This window comes from Siphateles boraxobius, unplaced genomic scaffold (assembly GCF_051911475.1).
Source record: "Siphateles boraxobius isolate OS27281-9 unplaced genomic scaffold, OSU_SipBor_1 24, whole genome shotgun sequence".
NCBI classification, from domain to species: domain Eukaryota; kingdom Metazoa; phylum Chordata; class Actinopteri; order Cypriniformes; family Leuciscidae; genus Siphateles; species Siphateles boraxobius.
The window spans coordinates 8,941,340-8,967,852 of NW_027508855.1; the positions used below are offsets into that span (position 1 = coordinate 8,941,340).

The window sequence follows — 26,513 nt, forward strand, 5'->3', positions numbered from 1 at the left end:
AAATTAAAACTGCAGCATGGCAGAATCTAAACCTCTCTGTCCCAGTGCTCGCTTTTTTTAAACAAATGTGACCTCCACAACTATTAAACGCAATTCACATTAACGTGTGGTGAGGTCACTCCGATGTAAGGCCATAAAAGTTCAAAGGTTCATGCTTTGAGGTACGCAAGCGTTCATTCCTCTTTCCAAAATCACACATCAAGTCATCACGCACACCAAATAAAACACCACAGCGTCACGTCATATTTACACGCAAATGCAAGTGAATACACATATACATACACAATACTATTCATATTGTGCAGGATCATTTCTGATCAGTTTTACCAAAGAGATTTCTCTCATGTAATTCCTTTTCAAAGGATAAATGTTATCATAACCCACAAAATAACACATTCTCAAGATCTGCCAACGAACTGTCAGGCAGAGTTGCTCTTTCAATGTGGATACACTTTCGAGTCAGCTTTATGGACAATTTTTCAGGCCACCCTAAACCTCAAGAACCTTTTGGCCCATCTCAGGAGCTGAATGGTGGAGAAATCAGGACTTTGCAGAAGACTTTTCTGTTAAGGGATCTCACTTTTCTATGCTAAACTTATCAGGTACAAGATCCAGGCTCCCATATGGCTTAACAGATTACATAACAACCGATGCAGCATCAATGCTATCATGCTAGCCAACCTCGAAATGGATCCAATCCAATCAGAATTACGTACGGGGGATGGCTGTTTCTTAAGAGCTAAACAAAAACACAAAACACTTGAGGTGTCCAATTTCTCATCCACTAGGATATCAATATATCATGTGGTGCTGTTGTTAGCAGCCTCTTGTGATGTGCTTAGTGGCAAGACCGCAGTTTAGTGACGATGACGGCAGCCAGCTGCTGGGGATCGGTCATGTGAGGGTTCTTCTCCATGACTGAATGGACCACATACGCCGGGAAGATGTTACAGAGGTTTCGGTAGGTTTGATACTGGTGTTCTGGAATAGGGTGCCGCTCTTGGAGTTCCCCCACTAGCCCACGAGTGATGGGCTGTGGAGGCGGCATGCTATCCCACGGTGACCTCCAGATCTGCTCCATCTTCTCGGGCATGCTGCGGACCATCACCCTCTCACAACAAGGCATGAGACCTCCCGTTAAACCATAGCCTCCGTAGCCGTAGGGTTCGTTACCGCATGGCAAAGGGTCCCAGCTGGCATGCTGCTCTCGACAAAGAGGTGGTCGGCGTTGGCGCAGTGGGTTGCTCTCGTAGAGCCGTGAGTCAGAGATGCTGTCCATGCGAGTCATACCTAAGGATCGACCCTGCTGTGAGGGGTTGGCGGAAGGCAACACGTTCTGGGTGAGAGGAGGGTAGTCTCCTGGGCAGCTGGAACGAGCACTGACAATTTGGTGTTGGGAGTGAGGTGCAAGGTGGGCGGAGGATTGCTTCCGAGGACCCGGTTTGGGTTCATCCGTTCCGTAGCTCTGCACACGTGTCAAGGCCTCATGGTGGAAACCGTGAGAAAAGGCTTGAAGGCGTGTTTGTGCTGAAGATTGGTTCGGAGTCTGCGAAGGTGGCCCTTTCATGCTGTCGTCCAGGCTGCCTTCCAATGAGTTGAGGTACATCTCTCCACTGTAGGACGAGAAGGAGTCTGACGAATGGCTTCGGCCGGGTTCTGGGCACATACCTGGAGCTCTGCCAGGATATCCTCCACCCACCCCTACAGGATCTGACTGCTCAAGACTGCAGAAACTGTCTTGGAGGCTCATGGTGGAAAAGTCACTGAGCATGGAATAGTAGCCGTGGTCGCTTACCACAGAGTCGTACTTGGGAAACGGCTCACCGTAAGCCACAGATGCGCCCTGGCTGTTGGTGACTAGGATGGGGGGATATTGGATGCTGCCCGCATGCTCAAGCGAGCTGTGGGTAAAGTGCAGAGACCCTGGAACAGGGCTGCTCGCGGAGCGCGTGTTCAGAGCACCCGCTGCATGACTTTTTGTCAATGGCATAGTTGGAACGCTAAGCGCTGACACTAAAGATGGTACTGAACTGGCCTCGGCCTTCCGCGTTGGACAAAGTCTCTCTTCCTGCTCACACGCAACCGACCGGATACTGGGGTCAGATTGGCGCTTGGGTGCCACTCGCTTTGCCTCTGAGCTATTGTCTCCTTTGGCAGCAGAACCAGAGGTCCCACATTTTGCAAGTGCCCCCTCGCTCATTGTTTTTACAGCGGAGAGTTTGGCGAAGGCTCTGAGCTCGTCTGCAACAGCCCGTAGTGGTTGGTTGGCTCTTTCTGGGTGGTAGTACTTGCACTTATGGCCGTACGTGCACTTCTTACCTGTGATAAAATCAATAGTGGCGGTTGAGCCAGAATTGTTACTTCTGTTTTTTAATACACACATATATATACACACATATATATATATATATATATATATATATATATATATATATATATATATATATATATATATATATATATCATTTATTTTTTTAATCACAGTATACTGAAAAAATTAGTTTTATTCCAACTGGAAATTCCATAGCATGACAATAAACTGCATGGAAAATGTATCTAATATATTTATTTATGTTTTTAATATGCTGTGATGTTTTGAAATAAAGACATAAATAAATTCCCTACTTTTGCTGTACTGACCATAAGGACACGGCTGCTTCTTGTGCTCTGGAACAACTGGTCGTTTGCGGAGAAAATTTTCCAGACTTGGTCCGTGTCTGCCTAAAGGATCATCAGGAGGCATAAACCTACAAAACATGCCAACAGACAAAAATAAGCACAACTATGATATGAATGATTTAAATCTAAATCTATTTTATGAAACAATATTGCTAGTATTATAAATGAGGTTTTATAATAATTATAATATAAAGGTAGGGTAATATATTTTCGTCTTGAATTCTGAATTACTTGACGCCATTGTACAAATATTAAAATAAACTGAAACTGGAGTACTCTGCATTCACAATAATAATAATAATTCGTTTCATTTATATAGCGATTTCCTGGGTACTCAAAATTTACACATGGAAGGAGGAATATCCTCAACCACCACCAATGTGCAGCATCGACCTGGATGATGCGACGGCAGCCATATTGCGGCAGAATGCCTACCGCACACCAGCTTAGTGGTGGAGAGGAGAGTGATGAACCCAATCAGTATATTTGGGGATGATTAGGAGGTCATGATGGACAGAGGCCAATGGGAGGCCAATTTTGGCCAGGATACCGGGGTTACACCCCTACTCTTTTTCCGAAGGACATCCTGGGATTGTTAATGACAACAGAGAGTCAGAACCTTGGTTTAACGTCTCATCCGAGGGACGGTGCTTGTTACAGTACAGTGTCCCCATCACTGTAATGGGGCATTAAGACCCACAGCTTCCACTGCTGGCCTCACTAACACCTCTTCCAGCAGCAACCTAGTTTTCCCAGGAGGTCTCCCACCCAGGTACTGACCAGGCACTGCAGATGGTTTAGGTCGGTTTCACACCGCACATGTAAACAGAGCAGAGCATATTTTTTCAGCGGCCATGTTAACAGGTTAGAGAATTCACACCGCATGCAGAGGCAGCGTGTCGCTGAAGCATAGCAGAATCGACAATGCTGCGATCGTTTCGGCGCAGAGTCTATTTTTGCTGAGCCGTTCACGCTGAATTAAAACCATGGTGCATTGTTCTTGATCAACATTGACCTGATTGACATAAAAGAAAAATCATGTAAGTGAGCTGTTTTTGTGTTTCACTATTACCATATGACATTCAGCGCTGTGAAAAAATTAAATGCTTGAAAGCACATCATTGCCAAGAGTTTTTGCCCAAACTTCAAAGGCCTATTTAAATGATTTAAAAAAAAGAGGTATTTTTTTAAACTAGAAGTATATCTTATTTTTAAGATTATTTTTCTCAAGTAAACTACCTATATACAGCATGCTACATCAATTTGTCTGTGGGACAGAGGGAAACACGGTCGCATCGCAGCAGGGTATGCTGCCCATCATAAATCAAAGCACATGTCAGACAGCAGTCGGAGAAGAACACCGGAAAAGGTGATAGAATGGAGGATACTCGTCTGTATTTGCAGTACACAAGCCACGGTTCAGATCAGCGCAAACGCGGCCCGTGTGAAAGCACAATGGGCACGTGCTGCTCCCGCTCTGCATACGCACAGCAACTGCGCTGCCTCCGCACTGCTTGCGCATCCAGTGTGTAAAAGGAGTTACACTGCACTACTGCATCCGAAAGAGAGACATAAAAATGCACATTCATGTAATTTCTACATAAATTTAAAATTACTTTTTGGGCAAGTAATGTGTGGCTTTAAACACATAATTGAGAACAAGCAATTACGTAATCTCAACAGGCCTTATCCTGGGACTTCATTCCTAATCACTGAAAATCAAACTTAAACAAATAAATCAGGAAATTAATTAAAGCTTATTTACAAATTAAAACAAGTGACTTGAGAGTTGAATCAAGTGACGGAGCAATAAAAATTAAAGAAGAAAAACAGCGAGAGAGAGAGAGAGAGAGAGAGAGAGAGAGAGAGAGGAATGCCATATGGATGGTGAGGGTGGAAAGCAAAAGACGCAAATGAGTGAGAGAGAGAAAACCCCGTCACCACGGTAACTGTGGGCAAGCATACTTGTCATTGACGAAGCTGTACATAAGGAGTCGGTCCTCAATAAATTTCTTCCATTCCGGTTTCTCATTCTGCAGGTCTCTGTAGTTATCGTTGGACACGATGATCCCGTCCGAGTCGCAGGCCAGCTTGACAATAAAACGGTCATCGTAGCAAACCACTCGCCGGCCTTGAACTCTGCGAGATGGTGTGAAGACGAGGATCTTTTCCTTCTCTAATTTCCGTAGGATCTCCTGATCTGAGGATGAGGGTGACATCACACATCATCACTTCCTGTGACCTCATGCACAGACATACGCAAACTTGAATAAACATCACAGCACAGATGGACGATCTCACTGGACACATGGCATCTCTTCAGAGACATTCATACAGGCAAATAAAAATGTCTCTTGATGGTAACACACACTGAAAAGGTTCACTGTATCTAACAACACACAGTAGGTGTCAAAAGTATAATCTAATTTAAAACCTGAAAACAAACAATATTTTGAAACATTTGAAACATATAGATATTATGATAACATAACACTTCTGGGAAGTGTTAACTCATCATAGGAACATTATTTTGTGCAGGTTCCTTTGACTTTTGTGGTACCTTTGATTGGTGCATCAGGTCTTGACTGTTCTTTCCTCCATGCTGGGACGAAAACTGTGATGTCTTTGTGGCTCTTCTCCAGGAACCAATCAACAGCCAGTTGAATGCCCAGGCATGAGAACACCTCTTTGTTTCCATGGCTACAAAATAATATTACCAACATCAAATTACACGCATGCAGACATACACTCAATTAACTCACTGATTGAACATTCCTCAATACTAAAAGCATTTCAAAACAGGAACTTCAAGATAATTCCTCCAAAAGACATCCTGCAACAACATACATTTCAGAAGTAAACAACAATAGTGAGAATCTGGTGACTCTCTAGTTCACAGTTTCCCAGGTTGTGACTAATTCTCTCATCAACATGTTAACAGTCCAGTGCCTTAAATGGATAGTCCACCCAAAAATGGAAATTCTGTTTTAATTTACTCACCCTCATCTTGTTCCAAACCTGTATATGCATTTCTTTCATCTGCGGAACACAAAAGAAGATATTTTGAAGAATGTTAGTAAACAAACCGTTTTGTTCCAACTGACTTCCATTGTATTTTTTGTTCAAATAATGGAAGTCAAAGTGGAACCAAAACTGTCTGGTTACAAACATTCCTTAAAATATATTTTTTTACATTCCACAGAGACATGCATACAAGTTTGAAATGACATGAGAGTATGTAAATGCTTTTTAAATGATTTTTGGGTTACTATCCCTTCAAAGTCAACATGAAATCAAAATTGACTTCAGATGCCAGATATATCAGTAAAAAATTGGCTATCATGCAATATTAGAGATTTTGTAATTCATTGGTATCTGTTATATCCAAAATGATATCCATTTTTCATAATAATGTTTGTTGTGATTCTTAAATTCACTAATAGCATTTAAAACAACTGATTTAAGATGCTACCTTTTTGCTTTTAATCATTTATCATTTTAATACCAGCCATTAGATAACATCTATTGTTTATTAGGCCAAAAATAATTCGGTATCAGCCAGATTTTTAATATCGGTACATCCCTAAAAATTGACCCATTCTCTTTCAAAATGAATCAAAAAGCATACATATGCAGGTGTTGTCAGCAATTACAGAAATTGTTTGTTTTTAAACATGCAGAGTTTGGTTCTCATTAGAATTTACCTCATGGCAACATTGGATCCATCAATCACAATTGGTCTGAGGTTCTCATACATGTCTGACGAGTCTTCTTCAAGTGATGCCTCGGGGCTTACGGCTTCTTTGGCTCCCACAGCCCGTGGTGCTAAACTGGCAGTGCCCACTGCTGCCTGGCTCTCTGGATCTCCTTTATTCCCAAGCCGCACCAACTCGGCCAATAAATCATTGATTAGCGCGCTGGCCCCCAGTTTACCCAGCACAGACTCCACCTGCTCTCCGGAGTAGCCCAGTTTTAGAGCGAAGTCCATTTTGGATTGGTAATCTCGGTCGCTGGTTTGACGTAAGGGCATTTGGGCTGAGACATGCGGCGCAAGGGTTCTTTGGGAGGGGTCAGTGCGGGTGTCATCCGAGCGTAGCTCCTGCAAGGTGCTGCTCTGGCTGAAGCTGGGACGGTCCAAACAAGATGAGCGGCACAGCTGCCGGTGAGGTTTGGTGGCTACGAGCGGGTCCCGCCTCCTTCCCGTCAGTACATCTCCTGAGCCCGCTCTGCTGACTCCTCCTCCAGACCTCCTGCTCCGCGACTGCCCCTCTCCTTCGCTCTCCGAACTCGTACCCTCTTCCCCAGCTTCTTCATCCTCCTCCTCCTCTTCTTCTGGAGAGTCGTGGCCAGCAGCAGCCGGCGAGGGTTGGGGGTCGCGGCAGCCGCGGTGCTCCATCTTCAGGCGCTGCAGCATAGCGCACGCAGCTGTTACCTGCGCATGACCTCCCTGAAGCTCCAGTGCATGGTCCCTCACCTGCACCACAGCGCAGCTCTCGTACTCAATAGCTGCGCGTAGGGCATGCAGTCGCCGCTGCAGCCAAAGAGTCAAGCGCTCACGGTGTTTATGAACAGGACTGATCAGCGACACAATGTACTCCTGAGTGAAAGAAAAAAAGATTATGGATAGATCATTTGCCTTGGTATTAAAGGAGAACTCCGGGCAATTTTTAAGTTAATCTTGATCGTTAGACCTTTGTGAGTACTGACTATAGAAAAAAACCGAACCGGATTGGTGCTTGCTACGCGGAGCTGCGACCGCGAATGCCCAGAGCTCCCACTCAGCTAAAACGGCAGCTATGGGGGCATGGACATAAAGAGCGTTTTTGAGCCTCTTAACAGACACAAAATGCAATTAAAATGTCTGTCCAACATGAACAGGGACCCTACATGTGAACAAGATGCGTTTAGCAACTTAGCCATTGTTTCAACTCACCTAAATAGTCTTTTAGACGGCAAGCTGTAGTCTCGCGCTGCAGTCCCGTGCTGTAGCCGGAAAAGGTCAACAATATCCAGGTGGGAGGAGCGTTGATCATGTGCGACGAGTTATGATCAGAGTTGCTTACAAGTGAAGAAGAAATGGTTCGTGTTTGTGCCTTTCCGAATTGTGGCAACCGAATGCGAAAATATAAGAGCTTAAATTTTCATCGTCTTCCTTTCCATGACCTCGAGATTCTGCAGTTGTGGCTAGTTGTACTTCAACTTGATGTGCAAACTCCCGTAGAAGTACTACGCGCTAAAGATTACCGCATTTGCAGTGAACACTTTGACAAGGATGACTACACACACTCAACACAGCGGGGCCGTTTGAAGAAAAATGCCATTCCATGTACGAAGACTCGTCGCACATGATCAACGCTCTTCCCACCTGGACATTGTTTAACTTTTCCGGCTACAGCACGGGACTGCAGCGCGAGACTACAGCTTGCCATCTAAAATACTATTTAGGTGAGTTGAAACAATGGCTAAGTTGCTAAACGCATCTTGTTCACATGTAGGGTCCCTGTTCATGTTGGACAGACATTTTAATTGCATTTTGTGTCTGTTAATAGGCTCAAAAACGCTCTTTATGTCCATGCCCCCATAGCTGCCGTTTTAGCTGAGTGGGAGCTCTGGGCATTCGCAGTCGCAGCTCCGCGTAGCAAGCACCAATCCGGTTCGTTTTTTTTTCTATAGTCAGTACTCACAAAGCTCTAACGATCAAGATTAACTTAAAAATTGCCCGGAGTTCTCCTTTAAGCCATTATTATTAATTATTATTATTAGAATGTACATTCAAATATTTATGTTGGCCAACTTCATGGCCATTTTTTAAAAAAATGTAGCGACACATCCAAACCAAGCTGAGAGCTCTTCTTTTTTATACATAAAACGTTGATTTATATTTAATTATAATAAAAAAGACAGAGATAGCCTATCATCCGTTATAATCTTAATTATTTATTCACCTATTTGCTCTCATTTCTATCACTGACAGAAAAAAAAATCAAGGGTTCAATCAAACAATACATTGACTATGATTCAAAGGATGCAGTATCATTTATCATTTTAATACCAGCCATTAGATAACATCTATTGTTGCTCTTCTCACATGCCTCAGCTCACCAAACACTGTATGTTCATTGTTTTTTGTTTGTTTTTTTCAATTACTGAAGCTTGAAATGACATGAAGCTTGAAATGATTAAATCTATATTACAGCAGTATAGATGGACAGGGCATTACAGATTTTTTTTGTTTGTTTTTTTGCCAGTGATATATTAATGTTTAACATTTACAGTACAGTACAATACAATTATTTTAATAATAGCCTATATAATTTGAACACTACTACTCGTAATCAGTGCGTTAAGTTATTTATAATGGTTCCTATTTTTTTTTTTTTATAACCGCTGCTCTTCAAACTTCCTGTTCATTAAAAAAACTGATTCTGAACAGTGTATTAGAAAGATTTCTTACGGATCATGAGCCTAAAGTGTAACGTTACGTCGGGGTTTTTTTTTCAGTCAGAAGCATAGCTTTTTCTAAGTAACGTTACACTGTGCGAACACAGTGCTCGACACATGCGCATTAGAAAGAGGCATCCTTTTCTAGTGTCTGCGATATTTCTCTCCAGATCTTATGAGCGATAAAAATGTCTTTGTGCTCGTTTAAACTAGAATTGTGGAGTATCACTTACACTGGCACTCGTCAACGCGGGAGTCTATTGTTGTTGCCGTCTTCAGTCGTTTGTGTTGTTCTTGTTCTGTATCCCCCGTTTCATTCCCGAATGTGAAACAACGGACCGGGCCAGTGTTGCCACCTTGTGGGCAAATGATGCGTTCAAGCCAAGCCGTAGTTACCGTAATTCCTAGAGTAAAAGTGACATCCGACAACCCGTGACGTTCTACTCGGAGCTGTTCTCACCGGAATCGGAATTAAACGGTTCTATCAACGCCAAAAATGAATCTGCAGCGGTAGGTGGTACAGGGGCCACGTGGTAAAAGTCGGAGCGCCCAGAAAATACCGAATTTAAAAGAGTTCTATGAGGATGTGAACATTATTTATAGATCGGTATCTGGTAATTACGGTAATTAGGATATGGACGCATTCAAACAAATTTGTGCAATTTTATGTATATTATATTTATTTTAATCTAATCTAATTAAATAGATTAATAACTGAGTAATATTTGCAATTTATATTTTACTTAGTTTTTTTTTTTTACAGTTTTCCTCTAGACTTCCACAGACCCTGTCACTCTCTTGCGGTCCAGGACCCCAGTATGAAAACCCCTGCCCTCGCATATGCATATACTTTGGGCTTAATACTGAAAACACTGAATACAAATATAAATTAAAATATAAAACAGTTATTTTAAAATATTACAGATTTACTGTATTTTTTATCGATGCAGCTGTGGTGGTGAGCATAAATAAAACATTTAAAACGTTATAAAAATGTATACTGACCCCAAACATTTGAATGGTAATGTATACAAAAATTTAAATTTTATACAAAACATTTTTATTTATCGTCTTCTTTATAACAAGTTTTTGCAGTAAAGTTTTGCATGACTATAATAAATTGTTGGGACTGCAAAGGTTCAAATGTATGGAGGCTTGTTTCCACCACAGAATAAAAAAAGGATATTGCAACTTTTTAATCTCACAATTCTTACTTTTTTCTTGCAATTCTGACTTTTTTCTCAGCATTGAGTGATATAAACTCGCAATCCAGAGTTATAAAGTCAGAATTGTGAGATATAAACTAGCAATTGCAAGAAAAAAGTCAGAATTGTGAGATCAGATTTGTGTGATATAAAATCACAATTGCAAGTTATTAAGTCAGAATTGCATGATATAAAATCACAATTGAGAGTTATAATGTCAGAATTGCGTGATATAAAATCACAATTGCAAGTTATTAAGTCAGAATTGCATGATATAAAATCACAATTGAGAGTTATAATGTCAGAATTGCGTGATATAAAATCAAAGTTATGAGAAAAAAGTCAGAATTGTGAGATTTAAACGCAATTGTGAGTTGTAAAGTCAGAATTGCGTGATATAAAATCACAATTACGGGTAATAAAGTCAGAATTGTGATATATAAAATCGCAATTGCGGGGAAAAAAAGTCAGAATTGCAAGATATAAACTCGCAATTGCAAATTATAAAGTCAGAATTGCAAGATATAAACTCGCAATTGCAAGTTATAAAGTCAGAATTGTGTGATATAAAATCACAATTATGAGAAAAAAGTTAGAAAAAATTGCAATTATCTTTTAAATAGTTTTATCCTGTGGCAGAAACAAGCTTCCATACAAGTAAGCTTTTCATAAAGCCTTTTTAATGTTTCTTCTTGTAAAATCTAACATACTTAAGTTGGCTCTGAGCTTCTTCTTTTTGTATACAGCTAACTCATTATTTTATCTTTATTTAAGTCAGCCAAATTATAAAGGTGAGCATATTCATAGAAGACAATCGCAATGACGCATGTGCCCTTGTGTCACAAGCTGCTCCAAATTATGTGCTGTGAGTCATGGAATATAGATATGGATATGTTAGGCCGCATGGGGGCTTTTAAGTATTGTAAACAATTTGACAAAAAGAGAAGTTACTTTGGGTGTGGTGAAGCTATAGTTGAACTTCCTTGAGGGGAAATGACACTGTGGTAATGAACTTTAACTCAGTTTCAGAAAACCATTCCCTTTTCCTTCAGCAGATTCCTGCACATCTGCCATAATTATCTGCCGTTTCCAAAAACTTATTTAACTAAAGCTTAAACTAGTACATTTTTGACAAGTGGATCTGCTTGTGCATGTGTGTGCATCTCTGTTTGTTTTTGTGTGGGGTGAGAGGGATGTGTGTATGTGTAGGTTGAGAGTGTGTGCGTGCGTGTGCATGTGCGTGTAGAGAGAAAACCGATAGCACCATCCAGCTAGGAGAGGCTCCTCTGCGCTCATGACACCGGTTGCTTAGCAACACAGCCCTGTCATCAGCTAACTGCTTTTTAGCAGTCACGACTAACACAACGCAGTGTTCTCTGGGAAAGCCTGGAACACACACACAAACACACAGTGCACATAATACTTTTACACTGCTCGAAGAAACCATACACTCCCTCATGGGCAAAGCCGAAATGAACGTATAAAGAAGCACACATGCATGCTTCACTAATAAACACCTACGCGCAGAATTGGAGCTCTCCTAGCAGATGCGACAGAGAGAGAGAGTGAGAATGAGAGTGTTTGTTTGCATTTGAGATGAATAATATCACTTTAAACTGACAGCGTATACAATCTTCTCTCTCTCTCTCTCTCTCTCTCTCTCTCTCTCTCTCTCTCTCTCTCTCTCTCTGCAGATGTGCCGTATTGAAGAATTTCCTCCCCAGCGTGACATAGCTGCTGTTCTGAGTCGTGACGCTGACTCCAGTAGCATGTTCCCCTGGGCACTGAACCGCATCGTCTGCGCTCGCAAGCCACAGGCCCCAGCTGAGGATCACAGTTCTGAGATCAGCTCCACCACAGCAGACTGAGAAGCTGTTCTGAGATCAGTGAAATAGCATGCAGGAAAACTGAAAGATTTTTAATAATCACTATAGCTTGAACAGAGAGTTGCATATTATGGTATTATAGCTGGACAGGACAGTAAATAACTCAATTTACCTTTACATAGTAAGGTAATGATAATGATAATACTTATTTATATACTTAATTATAATTAATAATTATTATTCATCATAAAGATGTTCACAGGCATTAATATAATAAAAATACAATATTAAAATATATTAATAATATATTTAAATATAAATAATTACTATTAATATTATTACTACAACTACTACTATTAAATATGAATAATAGATTATAAATAATTATTTTTAACATCTTATGATAATAATACTATTAATTAATTAATAATACTGCTACTAATAATACTACTAATTAATACTACTATTATTAATTATTATTACTGTTATCATTATTCATTATAAAGATGTTATAAGGCATTTATAGAATAAGAAATAAAATATTAAAATGTATTACTAATATATTTAAATATAACTATATAGTATAAACTATAAAATATAATGAATAAATCATAAACAATACCAAATTTACTTTATTATATGAATCTGTATTGTTAAAACATCATATGTTTTGTATGCATCAAGTTCTGCAGATCATCTGCATCATGCAGTCAGTGTTTGCAGTCAACCACAGCAGACTGACAAACTGTTCTGAGATCAGTGAAACAACCCAAAGAAAACCTGAACCATTCTGGAATAGAGGTAAGTGGCTAAAAGCGTACAAATGAACACAAAGTTTTATATAAAAAAAGGGAGAAAAAAAGATCAGCTGCTCATTCATGCACCCATGTTCATTAGGATGTGTCTGACGTAAATTTACGCTTTCTCTGTAAATTACCCGGCCAGCTTTAAGAACTGATCGGGAAACTGCTGCTGAGTGGGAGGAAGAGGTCTATGTGCATGATGCATATGAAGACGCAAGGAAGAAAGGAAGAGAAAGCTGAAATTTTCCTCCTTGGGTGAAAAGGTAGAAGCCTGCTCCTCCGTAAGAAAGAGCCAGAGAGCCGAGATTGGATACAATCAGCCTTTTGCAAAGGTAAGACTTAATTTAAAACATAAAAGAGTCTGTGAACAAATACAGGAAGGCTCCGTACTCTTTCACGCCAAACACTTCACTGACTGCGGAGGGAAACTGCAGCATAGTGCGCCAGAATGGCCATCTCATGAACAAACAAGTGGTCCATCATGTGGGGGCAGCTTTTAGTGAGCCGCACGAGTGGACCACCGAATTTTTTGGTAAACACACAGCTCATATCTCATGTCCTAAAAATCACACAATACTCTGCAACTGAAACAGCCGGCAGCGAAACAACACAAGTGTATTCAGCAGACGCACAACAAACAAGCAGACAACAGAATGCATCCTCCTCTTAAAAGTCTCCCTCCTTCTCCTTTTCTTCCCTCGCTCTTCCCCTTTCATTTCTGCCTGGTTTTCCTTCTCTTTTTCCCTTCTCTTCTCCTCACCTCCTCCACAACACAGGCGTACAATCAGCAAGGCCACCATGCACTCGAGTGCACACACACAGGTTTATGCTGGTTTGTCTCATAGCAACAAGTGGAGTCTCTATGCTGGAGCTCATGGCTAGGTGAAGCTCATTTAAGGCCCACGGTGCCGCTCCGAGCTCAGGCACTCAGTCTAAAGACAGTGGGTGGCAGCATCTTATGGTGCAATTTTGACAAAACAGTCAGCAGGAGGTGAATGCATGCACTCACTCACACAGAGATGCACAGACAGAATGCCTCTTCTTACCTGAAGCTGCATTCTTTACTTTATAATGACATATAATGACACTGACATATATACACAATGCCAACAATGTGTGTGTGTGTGTGTGTGTGTGTGTGTGTGTGTGTGTGTGTGTGTGTGTGTGTGTGTGTGTGTGTGTGTGTGTGTGTGTGTGTGTGTGTGTGTGTGTGTGCATGTGTTTGGCCCCTATAACTGCCTTGACTCTCTTTGGCCCAAGCAAGGACACCTATTGCTCTTGACCAGCATCCTGCAAGTGTAATGCCTCCTGCTTACAGTGGATAAAGAGTAGAAAAAGTTTATTATTGAATACCTGCCTGTAAATAGATAAATAAACTTTTTTAGGGATGCATAAGAGTACAAGTTTTGCTACTCTTGCGAGGGGCAAATGTTTAGCCTATAATGTCAAGTGTCAAAAATCTACTTGTGGATTTTTGAAGCGCCCACACAATATTTGAGCAGCTCATAGGCCTACATTATGTTTTGCTTCGGCTCTAATAATGTAAACAGCAACAGGTTTGTGTGAGAATCAGGTTTAAAGACTAAAGTAATAAATATGATTATATTAATATATATATATAAAAAAAGTATTCTGTCTATGATAGGTCCTCATTTATAGGCTATAGCTTCAAAAGTCAACGAGTGCACGTTTGCACGCCGCCTGTCAAACTGAACTCAGTAAATCTCTGTAAAACGTGAGTCGTGAGCATCAAGTCTGGCCGTGATTTAAAGATAATTTCGCCCCACCTGAAACATTTACAACGGGTGTATTTTACTTAATAATGTAAGCAACCAACAAAGTTCATAATTTGCCCATGAAAGTAAAAACAGACCCGAAAATGTTATGAAATAATGAGCTTGAAAGGCGATGTCGGTCGTGCTCGCGCGGCTCTCCTGCGACACACACGCACTCTCACACACACATACTCACTTTAGCTTTAGTGCAGTCTTCTTCCTTGCCGTCCTCGATGTTTACGATGATACTGGAGCCGGCGTTGGGGATGTTGCAGCTGGACTCTGTGGTGCTGCAGCTCACTCTGACCCGGAAAACCCGCTGGATGTGCGGGATGCAGCGCTGGAGCGCAGGGCCTGCACCGGCGGGCGCGGCGAGCTCCAAAACCATTTATCAGACGGATAAATAAGCGATCACGACACGCTCCGGAACACTGGTAGTGGCACGCATTCGCCCTGCGTCCTGCTTCATGGGTGGAGCAGCAGGGGAAAGAAAGAAAGTCACGGGAGGATGCAAGTTTGTCTGCGGCCGAGCATAACGGCAAACGTACGGGACGCGCTACATAAGCATCTATCATCCATCTCCATCCCTCCTTCTCCTCTCGCCCTCCCTTCCTCACTTCCCTCCCTCCCTACAGCGGCCCCGACTGCACCCACCGCCTGCGCTTCGGCAACACGTCGGACGCCCCCTGTCGCTGCGCTCGGACGGGCAGAGCCGCAGAAAGTGCGTGTTATTGCTGCTGCCTCCGTTGAAGCACGTGGGTGGATGGGACTCCGGTAATGCAGCGACCGAGGGTTAAAAATAAATCGGACACGTTGAGCGCTGAAGGCGCTGTCCGATATGACCGTCAGATACCCAACTTTATTGTTCAGGTTTATACAATATATTCAGCGGTTGTTGTTGTTGTTGTTGTTGTTTTTAAATCCGTTATAATGAAGTATCAGCCTAAGAATGATGGGCAGTAGCGCACCGAATGCTATTAAACTGTTTAACTATTCTCGGTAGCTATGGGATAACGTCGATGTTAACGTCGCTTTTCAGTTATAAAGGTCTGTTTAGCGATGCATTTCCCTTATAATAATTGACCTTTCAAGCCCGCCTGCCTTGTATTTTCTGTTGACTGTTTTGAATCAGAAGTGCGATACCCGATTCGCGAAAAGAATCATTCTGAGTCGATTCTTTTTGATGATTTGCCTATGTGAATTGCTCAAGCGTGGTTCGCGATTCTTTCTAAATTGTTCGGAGGGTTCAGTCGCGAACTGAATCATTTGGTTCCTCGAAAACATTTGGATTAAATAACTAAGTTTATTTGCCTACAAGCAATCGAGACCAAACTGCAAATGCATTCTATCGTTTGCCAATTATGATAAGGTGTATTGAGTTCAAACTGGTCTTGAAGCGCAGCTTGTGTAGATAAAGACATATGACCATCACAATTACACCAAGCACTTTAAAGTATCAAAAAAAGAACCCATGCGTTACCACAGTTTTTGGACATTTATCATTCTATGAAATACCATGGAAAACCAAGGTACATGAATGGAAAAATATATCGTATAGGCTTATACTCTAGGCTTTGTGAAACTAGAATACTTGTGAATAAGTTGCACAAACAGTAATTGGCAATATAAATGTTTTCTGCATTAGTTTATGTGTTTTTGTTTGATGGTTTTCTAATAAACATCTACTAAATCACATTAAAGTTGACTTCAACATTTAATATTTAATACTTTTAAGAATATGAAGTGGCTTAAAATATAACAATACATTTGTCCCTACCTGATGTCTCTAAATGTAGTTGGTATCTTAGTTGTCTTAAATAGCTTGCCCAACATCTCATAAGATTAAGAACATATACTCTGAATATCATAAACGTCTGATAAACGCTTGATTGGGTTTTATTTAACACACTCTCCCTTTAAACCCCGCCGAGGATTGTGGGAAATGTAGTCCGCGCCGTGTTGCTGTTGTCCACAGCTGGTTAGCAATTCTATTGTCTTTCTTATGAGAGGGATATCCGCTACAATCGCTGCTTCTTTTCTTATTCCCACAGAATTCTTGCAATTCCATAGTCCACCATGGCGGATGAGCAAGAGATAATGTGCAAGCTAGAAAATATCAAAGAAATAAGGTAAGAAAAGCTGAGATTGGTCCTAAAGCAGATTCGCTAGCCTGTGTTCAACATCTGGCTAATTCCGTCTGGATCACGAAAAACGGCGTATTTCCCCTTAATCATTGCAATTAATAAGCAATGCATGAATTTGCATATAGTCTACCTAAAAAAGATTCTCCTTTGACAGGCTCTTTGTGTCGGTCATGATGCTAAAGCAAACCGCTTAAACCATAAAAACACGCAGCTTTGCACTAAGTCTGAAAACACCTCGCACTAATTCTGCTTTAACTAAGTCTCTGATCACACCGTTGTTTTAGCATTGATGAGAGTTTGAAAAGCATCCTGTTGTGGTTAGACACGAAACTGCAGAGCAAACGGTTCATATCCTGCATAACGGCTCTTAATGATTTATAAAGCTCAAACACACTTGATTGTCTATTTAAGTATTGATGTGCACACACAACCTTCTAAAGGTTGAGGTTTTGTGATCGGGTCACAGAAACCACATAATTGATGTCTTATTCGTTTAAAACCGTGACATGAACCAGATCAGAGGTCTGCATTGCATTGTCATATTCTGTCAAGCACTGGCTACATGTTTAGTGTGTTTGTGTGGTTTTTACAGGAATAAGACAATTCAGATGGAGAAGATCAAGTCTAGACTGAGGAGTGAGTTTGATGCTCTTGAGTCAGAGGAGAAGCACCTGAGAGAGTACAAACAGGAAATGGATCTTCTGCTGCAGGAGAAAATGGCTCATGTAGAGGAACTGCGTCTCATACATGCTGATATCAATGTGGTAAATAAAGAAAAATGATTATTTTTTTATGCAGTTTTTATTACACTATTTATAATGTTTGTAGTGCACTCAATAATTTAAAAATATATCCAGCGCCTCTACACTTAGGCTACTATGACTTAAAGGGATAGTTCACCCAAAATGGAAATTTACCATTATTATTTACTCGCCCTCAAGTCATTCCAACCCTGTATGAATTTCTCTCTTCTCCTGACCACAAAAGAAGATATTTTGAAGAATATGGGTGATCAAACAGTTGATGGGCCTTAATGTCTTTTATAGTATGGGGGAAAATACATTTTGAGGGTGAGTAAATGATGAAAGAATTTTCATTTTTGGGTGAACTATCCCTTTACTGCACTTATGCAAAGGCATGCAAAATAATACTATATTACAGTATACACTCCTGTTCAAAAGTTTGGGTCATTACGTTTTTTTGTTGTTATTTTTTTTTTTTAAAGAAATTAAAGGTGCTCCAAGCGATGTTGGGTGTCGTCACGTCTTGTTGACGTTTAAAGTATTGTCAAAGAAAACGGAGGCTAGCTAGACCCTCCCTCCTCCTCATCCACACACTAACCCCCCAAATCCTTCTTGTCGGTTATTGGCTGGAACAGTTTGTTATGTTTCGTGGTGCGGGTTAGCCCAGTTTGTTTTTGTTGCCGTTCATGGAGCCTGGGGTGTCTGCAGAGACCGTGTTTTTTTTGTTTTTTTTACAGTGTGTTCAGGGGACAGGCAGCTAGCAGATAGTGAGGAGATGTTTGCTATATGTGACAAATAATGTTTCGGCCTAAAAAACGCGTTACATCGCTTAGAGCACCTTTAAGCATGGATGCATTTAATTGATCAAAAATGACAGTAAAAACATTTATAATGTTACATAAGATTTCTATTTCAAATAAATGCAGTATGTTTGAACTTTCTTTTATTCTAAGAATCCTGAAATAAAATGCACGGTTTCCACAAAAATATTAAGCAGCACAAATGTTTTCAACTTCGATAAAATTACTCAAGTACCAAATCAGAGTATTAGAATTGATTTTCATGTGACAATGAAGACTGGAGTAATGGCTGTTGAAAATATATTAATATAATATATAAAATGGCTGTTCAAAATATATTAAAATGGAAAATATATTTTATTGTTTACTGTATTTTCAGTAATACAAGATTACTGTATGATCAAACATATGGAGCCTTGGTGAGCAAATTCAAACTTTTGAATGGTAGTGTACAGCCGGTATTTTACTCTACAAGCTAAATATTTCTGCAATATCTAGGATCTTACCCAGTAACCTCTGTGTGACCAGATCAGATGCCTAACCATTAGTTTCCCACCGTTGTGATTGATGGAGTGGCTGTATTTCTTCTCACAGATGGAGAACACTATCAAACAATCTGAAAGTGACTTGAACAAACTGCTGGAGTCAACCAGACGTCTCCATGATGAATACAAGCCCCTTAAAGAACACGTGGACGCCCTGAGGATGACCCTCGGCCTACAGAGACTCCCTGACCTCAGCCAAGAAGAGGAAAAGCTCTCACTGGAGTTAGTAACACTGTTCCTGTGTGTGTGTGTGTGTGTGTGTGTGTGTGTGTGTGTGTGTGTGTGTGTGTGTGTGTGTGTGTGTGTGTGTGTGTGTGTGTGTGTGTGTGTGTGTGTGTGTGTGTGTGTGTGTGTGTGTGTGTGTGTGTGTGTGTGTGTGTGTGTTGACTGAGGGAACTCCTAAAAATGAGTCATTGCATTGTGGGAGTGTGTGTTTGCAAACAGAGTAATTCTTAGACAGAGAGTGTGTGTGGTGTGTAAAGGAAGACTAAAATTCTTACTGTTTGTTTGCGTGCTCTTCCTCTCCTTTCAGTTACTTTGAAAAGCAAAAGGCTGAGTGGCAGACCGAACCTCAGGAACCTCCTATCCCAGAATCCCTAGCAGCGGCGGCGGCTGCAGCCCAGCAGCTTCAAGCTGCGCGGAAACAGGACGCCAGGCAGACAGCGACGTTCCGCCAGCAGCCGCCACCTATGAAGGTACTTTTTGACATTAGCGCATCTCTATCTGTGTACACACACTCAAACATCAGCAATCACATGTGGAAAAATATGTTTAGCTTATTTGACAGTGTCTACACATTACTAGCAAAATAAATAATATATTAGCTTAGCGTTCTGAATTGAATCTTATGAGGTAGATGGTCCAGGTACCACAAAATAAAACACAATTTTATTGCACTTGCTTTGTTGTACCTCTGTAGTCTGTTTCACGAAAGAATGTCTTGGGTCCTTGTGAGCCGGTTCTTTTTAGTTAGTCTGTCAAAAAGACTCCTAAAATCCCAGGGCCCAGTTGTTCTAAAGATTGAATTTCAGCTATTGGGTTGGATCAAATCTTGAAAATGGGTTGTAGATTGGATAAGATCACAAAATCCAATCTTGGTTTTGATCTGGATCAAATCGTCAGTTTGTTTTTTCCAAAACTTTTTGGTAAGATTAGGATACCTTTAATCGAAAAAATCAGGATTACCCTGATCCCAGCAGAAGGGTGGTTTTCAGGAACAAACATTTATTAAAGCTTTGAAACTGGTCAAAAAAATAAACTTTTATATCATGTAATTGAGTGAAACTCTAAAGGGACATGGAGATGGGAGGAGAAATGAATGCTTTAAAAGCATTCATAAAAGTCACTTTTGATTAATTGAATGTATCCTTGGTTAAAAAAATAAAATCTTACTGACCCAAAACTTTTGAAATGGTAGTGTTCCTGCTTATTGTGGAAACGCATTAGAAACTGCTAAATCGCACGTCAAAGAGATGATATTGATTTAATTTGTTGTCTGTTTCCAGGCTTGTCTGTCCTGCCACCAACAAATCCATCGGAATGCACCAATCTGTCCTCTCTGCAAAGCCAAAAGTCGCTCACGTAACCCTAAAAAACCTAAGAGAAAACCAGACGAGTGACACACGTGGCTCCAAACAACCCCTGAGAAAACCTGATTTACACACACACACAACCCTAACAGAAACTAATTTACACATAAACGCACTCACTTACGCTCTCATGCATGCACGTTTCCAAACATATACTGTACACACTGACAGTCTCCATGAAGCCACACACACATACACACACAATTGGACCATCTGCAGTCTAACTTGACCCCTCATAGTGATCCTGTATTTCATCTGTCTTCCTGCTTCAGTATACGTGAGGTCTCAGTTTTTCCATTTCATTTTATATTAGTGAAACCTTGATATTGTGTTTGTACTGTGACTGTATTTAGTTTGTAGTGGAAATGGATGCTGGTTTAGAAATGTACTATTCCGTGTGGGGTTTAAGTCTAATGCATTAGTTCAAACAAAATTCTCTAAAGTGGCTTTAGTCAATAGAGCCATTTGTACGGTATTCATTTAATGCTTAAACTGATCTTTAATCATTTTAATTCATTAATAATGGAATGATTTCACATTTTTTTTTCAATGTTTTTTCTTGATAAGTGCAAATAGTTTTTCTTGTATTATGTAACCATGGACTGTCTCAGACCATGTCAGTGTTCTAGAATGTCTTATGGACCGTTCACACATGATGTTGATGGAGAGCATTGGAATGGAACAGAGCGAGTTTTTAACTTTAAATGTGCAGTAATTGATTTTTGAGAAACACTGTTAAAAAATCAAAATCACCAAAACTAACACGCCCCTACCATAAGGATCATGCTCCTATCTTGATAGCTCCATCACCAAATTCACAAACACCCTATGCCACACAGTCATCTCCCCCTCGTGAGTATACGCCCCTTACTGCTGATTGGCTATAAGTGTGTTTTGGAGCTTGGTCTGATCCACTTTCAACAGCGTTTTTCAGAAATCGCTTACTGCACCTTTAAAAAGTGATGCTAATGGCATTAGATGCTAAAATAACGAGACATGGTACAACAGGCATTGAAACAAATACTAGGGTTAAAAAGACCAACAAAAATTAAATAAACGCAGACTGAACGCAAGAACATGTCCTGTGTGAACAGCCCCTTAGAAGTAGAATATTAATGGAGCACAAGTTGAATGCGAGTTCTAAAGCCCAAGTTCTTGTAGAACCATCATTCAATTTGAGCAAATGAGCTGTTACTTTGTGTTCTGGAATTTGACCGAATGGGGCATTAAGAATTTGTTAGATTCTTTAGTATTGAATCATTGCGTTCTTTATTAATTAAAATGTGTGAAACTAATAAACTGTGGACGTCTTGTCATGATGATAAATTACTGGAATACAATTCATTTCAGTTGATTATGTCATCTGATTGATTCATTATCGTTCTCTCTTTGTGTCACTCTGTGGTTGGCTTGATATGTATCTGGAATTTGACCTTTCACCCATGACCCCTAACAATGTCAGAATAATTCTTTTTTTGCTAATGTCTTTACCAGTGTAAAGTTCTACATTCTTTTTGCACTCCACTCTTGATCCTGAGTGGGGCGATATTTACATTTAAGGAAGAATTTGTAGCGCTCTGGCGATTTCCACAGAGATTTCTATAATCCTTAAGTTTAAACACACACGAAAAGTACTTCGTACCATTGTACTAACGAGTACTACAGTGGTTCTCAACCAGGTGACATCAGCCAACTTAAACTTCAAATTATTAAGTAATATATTTTTTTTAATTCTAAAAATAGAAAGATGTAAATGGAAATCCAATTTCTTTCTCTCCTCAATAACTATTATTTTATTGAAAAAACAATCTTGAATCCCATGGAATCAAAAAATGAATTGTGTTATATAAAAGTATAATTACTTTTATATATCAAGTTTATAGTTCCTGTTAAAAAAAAAAAAGTTGAAAACAAGCAGAGTTCTCATAAATACAATAGATATACCAGAGGAAATATCTTCAAATATTGTGTTGGACAATGGGGTTCTCAAAAAGGAAAATTATTGGAAAATTGGAAATTATGATACCAAGATAATCAAAACCTTTTGATTTGCAAAAAAGTGCAATTTTTATTTAACCATTAATATTTTGGTGTGGAATAAGCCTAGACGCTTACCTATATTACAAATACTTTAATATTTACATTAAGAAGTTTTTGACCAAGCAAGATAGAACTAAAACACTCACTGAAAAATGAAACGTTTGTGTTTTGAGTGAGGAAAAGTTGTTACTTGTATTTACAGTTGTGTACCTGAGCAGATTTATTTGGCTGCATGGCTGTATTTTTTCATGTCTTTAGCTTCTGGTGTTTCACACGACATGTTTTACATCATAACAGGATTTGGCCTGAAACTCAGTAGGTTCATCTGCAGATCGTTAATGAACTCATACGCATCTGGTTAAACTCCAGCTGGGCCATCCAGAGCCTAATCTCAGTCACACACCCCTCTTTACCTGCGCTAATCCCGCTCTCAGGGGCGTGAGGAGATCTGCATCTTTTGTCCTCTCCCCTCCTGCCGTTTCCACACACAAACGCATAAAAACCATTCGCATTCGCACAAAACCTGCTCAGCCACACACACAAGCAGCTGTAACGGCTGGAGAGCTTTACATTCACATAGTACTGTAAAGAAAAAACCAAAGAGCTTTGCAGAACAAAGAGCCACTTACTGTTCAGATAGTTAGAAGGTCTCTAGAACTTCAGTTTAAGGAAAAGATTGTACTTCATTTCAGTAAATTAAACCAATTCTGCTGGAGTTTTCCATTAGTTTTATGAGAATTAAATAATTTCACATTACTTCATATCCTACATTCTTTAAAATAAAGGTTCCAAAACAGGGTTTTTTGCAGTGATGCCATAGAAGCACCATTTTTCAGTGAAAGAACAATTTTTCTTATCATGATGAACGTTTCAAAAATCTAAAGAACCTTTTTCCACTATTTTTAACCTTTTGTGGAATATGAGTTTGCATAAAAAGTTAAATGTTCTTCATAGAACCATATATGCTAATAAAAAACCTTTATTTTTAAAGTGTAGTTTCACACACGTCCTGAAATATTCATATCTTTGAGTAAAAACGAGGAGTCAAACAAATTGCCAATGAAATAAATGTATTCTCTAATCTGTTTTAAATAACATCACAATCAGTGATTGCTGAGCAAACAATCAAGTGTTCATGCAAATACACTCCTATGAGAAGCATTAATACATCATAAAAAGGTACCAACCATGACCAACACGATGTCAGTCATGATTGTGTATGTGGGTCCAGAAAATGTCTATGGAAGCCAGCTTTATAAACATCATCAGACAGTGACAGTTGGATAGATGGGCTCTGTGTGCATAGGGGCCTGAGGAAAAGGCTGTCCGTGCACCTGCCCAAACGCTGAACGGCCGTCTAGGAAAGCTGGGGCCATCAGCATGGAGCGCTCTGCGGGGAGAGCGTAATTCATGTAGGGCTGATAGAACTGTGGCGCCCCCTGAGGGACTGGAGGAACATACTGCTGCGTCTGAGAAGTTGGAAATGTGTTTCCCATCGGCCCGTAGAGGTTAACACTGAGTTCAGATGGTGGAGGGCGAGCGTTTGTCATGGAGGAGCCTGAAGTGGATGTGCGGGATGGGGTGGAGCTGTCCACTGAGGGTCCTCCAGACTCCAACAGGCTGGTCTGAGCAGCGGATGGCCCTGTTGGTCGATCGCTCGCTTTGGGTTTCACACACTGGCAGCAACAGATAGACACAACCGCACCGACCAGAACGAACGACAGGAACGCGCTCACCACAATCACAAAGGGGAGATATGTTGGAACTAGAGAGGAAGAGAGATGAGGATCATAAAAAGATGCATGTCAGGGATCATAAAAGTAAATAACTAAATAATAAAATTGAAATAAAACTTTACATGTAAAAAAAACATGTCTGAAGAATCTAGGTCTGGGTATTTTAATATGCTTAGAAAAAATAACAAGTTAAAAATGTCCCCGGGTATCAACTCAGTAAATATTGCCCTTAATAAAAAGATACTTTATGAATTTCTAATCACACAACAGCATTCATTCAAGGGATTATATATATATATATATATATATATATATATATATATATATATATATATATATTTTTTTTTATTTTTTTTTTATTTTTTTTTTTGCTGCAGTGTAAATGGCAACCAATAAATCTATTCCGTAAAATTATTCAAAGCAAACATTTACTTCCTTAAATAACTAGTAGCCTACACTACTACAAAAACGCGTAGGCCTACTTACATTTAAGGATTTACCTAAGCTAACTACAGGGGTTACGGTTAAGTTTAGTGGTTAGTACCTAGTTATTACCCAGTTATTGTAATTTCTGTAATATGTACAGTAGGCTACATGGGTAGGACTGTAAAATAAAGTGCTACCAACATTATGAATTACACAAGTATATATAAATACTCACCACTTTCTGTCATCTTTCTCATGTCATCCGTGTTCTCCGATTCGGAGCCAGTGTCGCAGGTGCTCTGGTCGAGGCGCGCCTCCGCGTATGTGCAGCAGTACCTGAGCACGCATGTCCCGCAGCAGTAGCGCGCGTCCTCGCCGTCGAAGCGCTCCGGACACTGAAATCCCCGGTGCCAAGAGTTGAAGGAATCCGTCCAGCCGTGACAGTATTCCCCCGATAACGCATAAGACAACGGGAGAGCGATTGATATGAACAGAAAGAGAGCGCAGGGTACGGATGAAGTCATGATTGCGTTTGTTTAAATCCTTTGGGTTGCAGAAGTCGATTTTAATGTGAAGTTGCTACGAAGATCCCGCAAGCCAGTCGCATCTGATCTGGAGATACTGTCTGCAGGCGTCATTTATGTGTTTGCTGGACCCCATCCCCCTGAAACACACACAAACACACATTAGCAGCCCCTCCTGCTCCCATCAGCCCCTCGTTATCGGTCATCTGCATTTAAATTTAGGCGGGGTTTAGTGATTGGCAGGGTTGTTTATTTGTATGTTTGCGCTGCTAATTACTGTAGCTATAGCCTACAAGATATGACAAGTGGTGATGAACTCGCTCTAAATAACACCATCATCTCCCTGGGTCACAAATCAAAATTTTAATCAGATCAAAATCCTTTTTTCCCCTTAACTGTCACCATCCCGCTAGCGGGATATCTAACTTTACTTCGCTATATTACTATTAAATCTTAATCCAATTATGACAAACTATATATCGTTGGAAAGGTCTAAGACTCCTAAATATATATTTTAGCGCTGTTTTTTTCTTACAAATTATGTATGAACAGTAATATATGAATTTAAGACAAGAGTGCGCCTCAAAAAATCGACGTCATTACAGGAGTTTCGGACCTTTGTCACAAAAAGTCGACGCACACACTTTTAATAATTGAAACTTTGGTTTTTAATGCTAAAAGTTCATAATAAAACATAATCTAGTATTTGTCAATAAAGAAAGATAAAATTTTATTTAAAAAAGTAAAATAAGAAGTCCTCTAAAAGTATAATATATATATATATATATATATATATATATATATATATATATATATATATATATATATATATATATATAATTTTTTATTATTATTATATCACATATTTTAGTTATCATAAATTAGGTATCATTTGAAAGCTTACGAACTCAGAATTCACCCTGTGCAAACCGTTTTGAAATTGGACGTTGAAATTATCTTTCATAATTTATTATCAAAACCTTTTCTAATCTTGACAAAACACATATTGTCAGAAAGGTCTGAGTCTCAAGGTCCATATTTAGTGACAGAAGTGATATTTGGATAGAAATTTATTAATTTTTTATGGCTGAATGCATACAATTAAATTCAATGGAATTCAATGGCACCCGGTGGCTATTTTTGGTACTACACCTAAACAAAATCTCATGGGAACTTCAATTTTTGTGATATCAACTTTAAATTTGGAATACAACTTGTGTAGATATATAGCTTTCAT

At 39.9% G+C, this 26,513-nt stretch overlaps 4 protein-coding genes across 7 annotated transcripts in view; 2 read left to right on the forward strand and 2 right to left on the reverse strand.

Moving 5' to 3' along the window:
- amer1 (APC membrane recruitment protein 1) overlaps positions 1-26,513 on the forward strand; it is a 150,732-nt gene that overhangs the window by 93,794 nt on the left and 30,425 nt on the right. The gene's annotated exons all lie outside the window — the stretch shown is intronic.
- Positions 221-15,390, reverse strand: zc3h12b (zinc finger CCCH-type containing 12B). 3 transcript variants are annotated; one of them, XM_077241237.1, is made up of 6 exons: positions 14,926-15,390; positions 6,384-7,276; positions 5,240-5,379; positions 4,645-4,879; positions 2,641-2,747; positions 221-2,319 (listed from the first exon to the last, which is right to left on the reverse strand). In XM_077241237.1, exons 1-6 carry the CDS (start codon positions 15,115-15,117, stop codon positions 839-841), a joined length of 3,048 nt encoding a protein of 1,015 aa, XP_077097352.1. In that variant the 5' UTR covers positions 15,118-15,390; the 3' UTR covers positions 221-838. The 3 variants fall into 3 exon arrangements, with proteins under 3 accessions (XP_077097352.1, XP_077097351.1, XP_077097353.1); XM_077241236.1 differs by having other exon boundaries at positions 2,626-2,747; positions 14,926-15,269; XM_077241238.1 differs by lacking the exon at positions 14,926-15,390 and adding an exon at positions 9,354-9,452.
- On the forward strand, positions 13,101-21,876 carry zc4h2 (zinc finger, C4H2 domain containing). Of its 2 annotated transcripts, XM_077241240.1 has the most exons (6): positions 13,101-13,286; positions 16,781-16,858; positions 17,466-17,637; positions 19,011-19,183; positions 19,494-19,656; positions 20,467-21,876. In XM_077241240.1, the coding sequence occupies exons 2-6, from the start codon at positions 16,806-16,808 to the stop codon at positions 20,578-20,580; spliced, it is 675 nt and encodes a 224-aa protein (XP_077097355.1). In that variant the 5' UTR covers positions 13,101-13,286; positions 16,781-16,805; the 3' UTR covers positions 20,581-21,876. The 2 variants fall into 2 exon arrangements, with proteins under 2 accessions (XP_077097355.1, XP_077097354.1); XM_077241239.1 differs by lacking the exon at positions 13,101-13,286 and having other exon boundaries at positions 16,658-16,858.
- shisa2a (shisa family member 2a) lies at positions 23,846-25,440 on the reverse strand. Its single transcript, XM_077241241.1, has 2 exons — positions 24,988-25,440; positions 23,846-24,355 (listed from the first exon to the last, which is right to left on the reverse strand). Exons 1-2 carry the CDS (start codon positions 25,274-25,276, stop codon positions 23,856-23,858), a joined length of 789 nt encoding a protein of 262 aa, XP_077097356.1. The 5' UTR covers positions 25,277-25,440; the 3' UTR covers positions 23,846-23,855.

What these genes read in the sequence shown, in the direction of transcription:
- zc3h12b (XM_077241236.1), bottom strand. Translation starts at nt 15,117, where the DNA reads ATGGTTTTGGAGCTCGCCGCGCCCGCCGGTGCAGGCCCTGCGCTCCAG. An exon ending in AAGACTGCACTAAAGCTAAA is followed by an intron (nt 7,277 to 14,925) that starts GTGAGTATGTGT and finishes TCTTTCACTCAG; the next exon opens with GAGTACATTGTGTCGCTGAT. An exon ending in TACAGCTTCGTCAATGACAA is followed by an intron (nt 2,748 to 4,644) that starts GTATGCTTGCCC and finishes CATGTTTTGTAG; the next exon opens with GTTTATGCCTCCTGATGATC.
- zc4h2 (XM_077241240.1), top strand. Translation starts at nt 16,806, where the DNA reads ATGGCGGATGAGCAAGAGATAATGTGCAAGCTAGAAAATATCAAAGAA. An exon ending in TACATGCTGATATCAATGTG is followed by an intron (nt 17,638 to 19,010) that starts GTAAATAAAGAA and finishes TTCTTCTCACAG; the next exon opens with ATGGAGAACACTATCAAACA. An exon ending in AGCAGCCGCCACCTATGAAG is followed by an intron (nt 19,657 to 20,466) that starts GTACTTTTTGAC and finishes GTCTGTTTCCAG; the next exon opens with GCTTGTCTGTCCTGCCACCA.
- shisa2a (XM_077241241.1), bottom strand. Translation starts at nt 25,276, where the DNA reads ATGACTTCATCCGTACCCTGCGCTCTCTTTCTGTTCATATCAATCGCT. An exon ending in GAGAAAGATGACAGAAAGTG is followed by an intron (nt 24,356 to 24,987) that starts GTGAGTATTTAT and finishes CTTCCTCTCTAG; the next exon opens with TTCCAACATATCTCCCCTTT.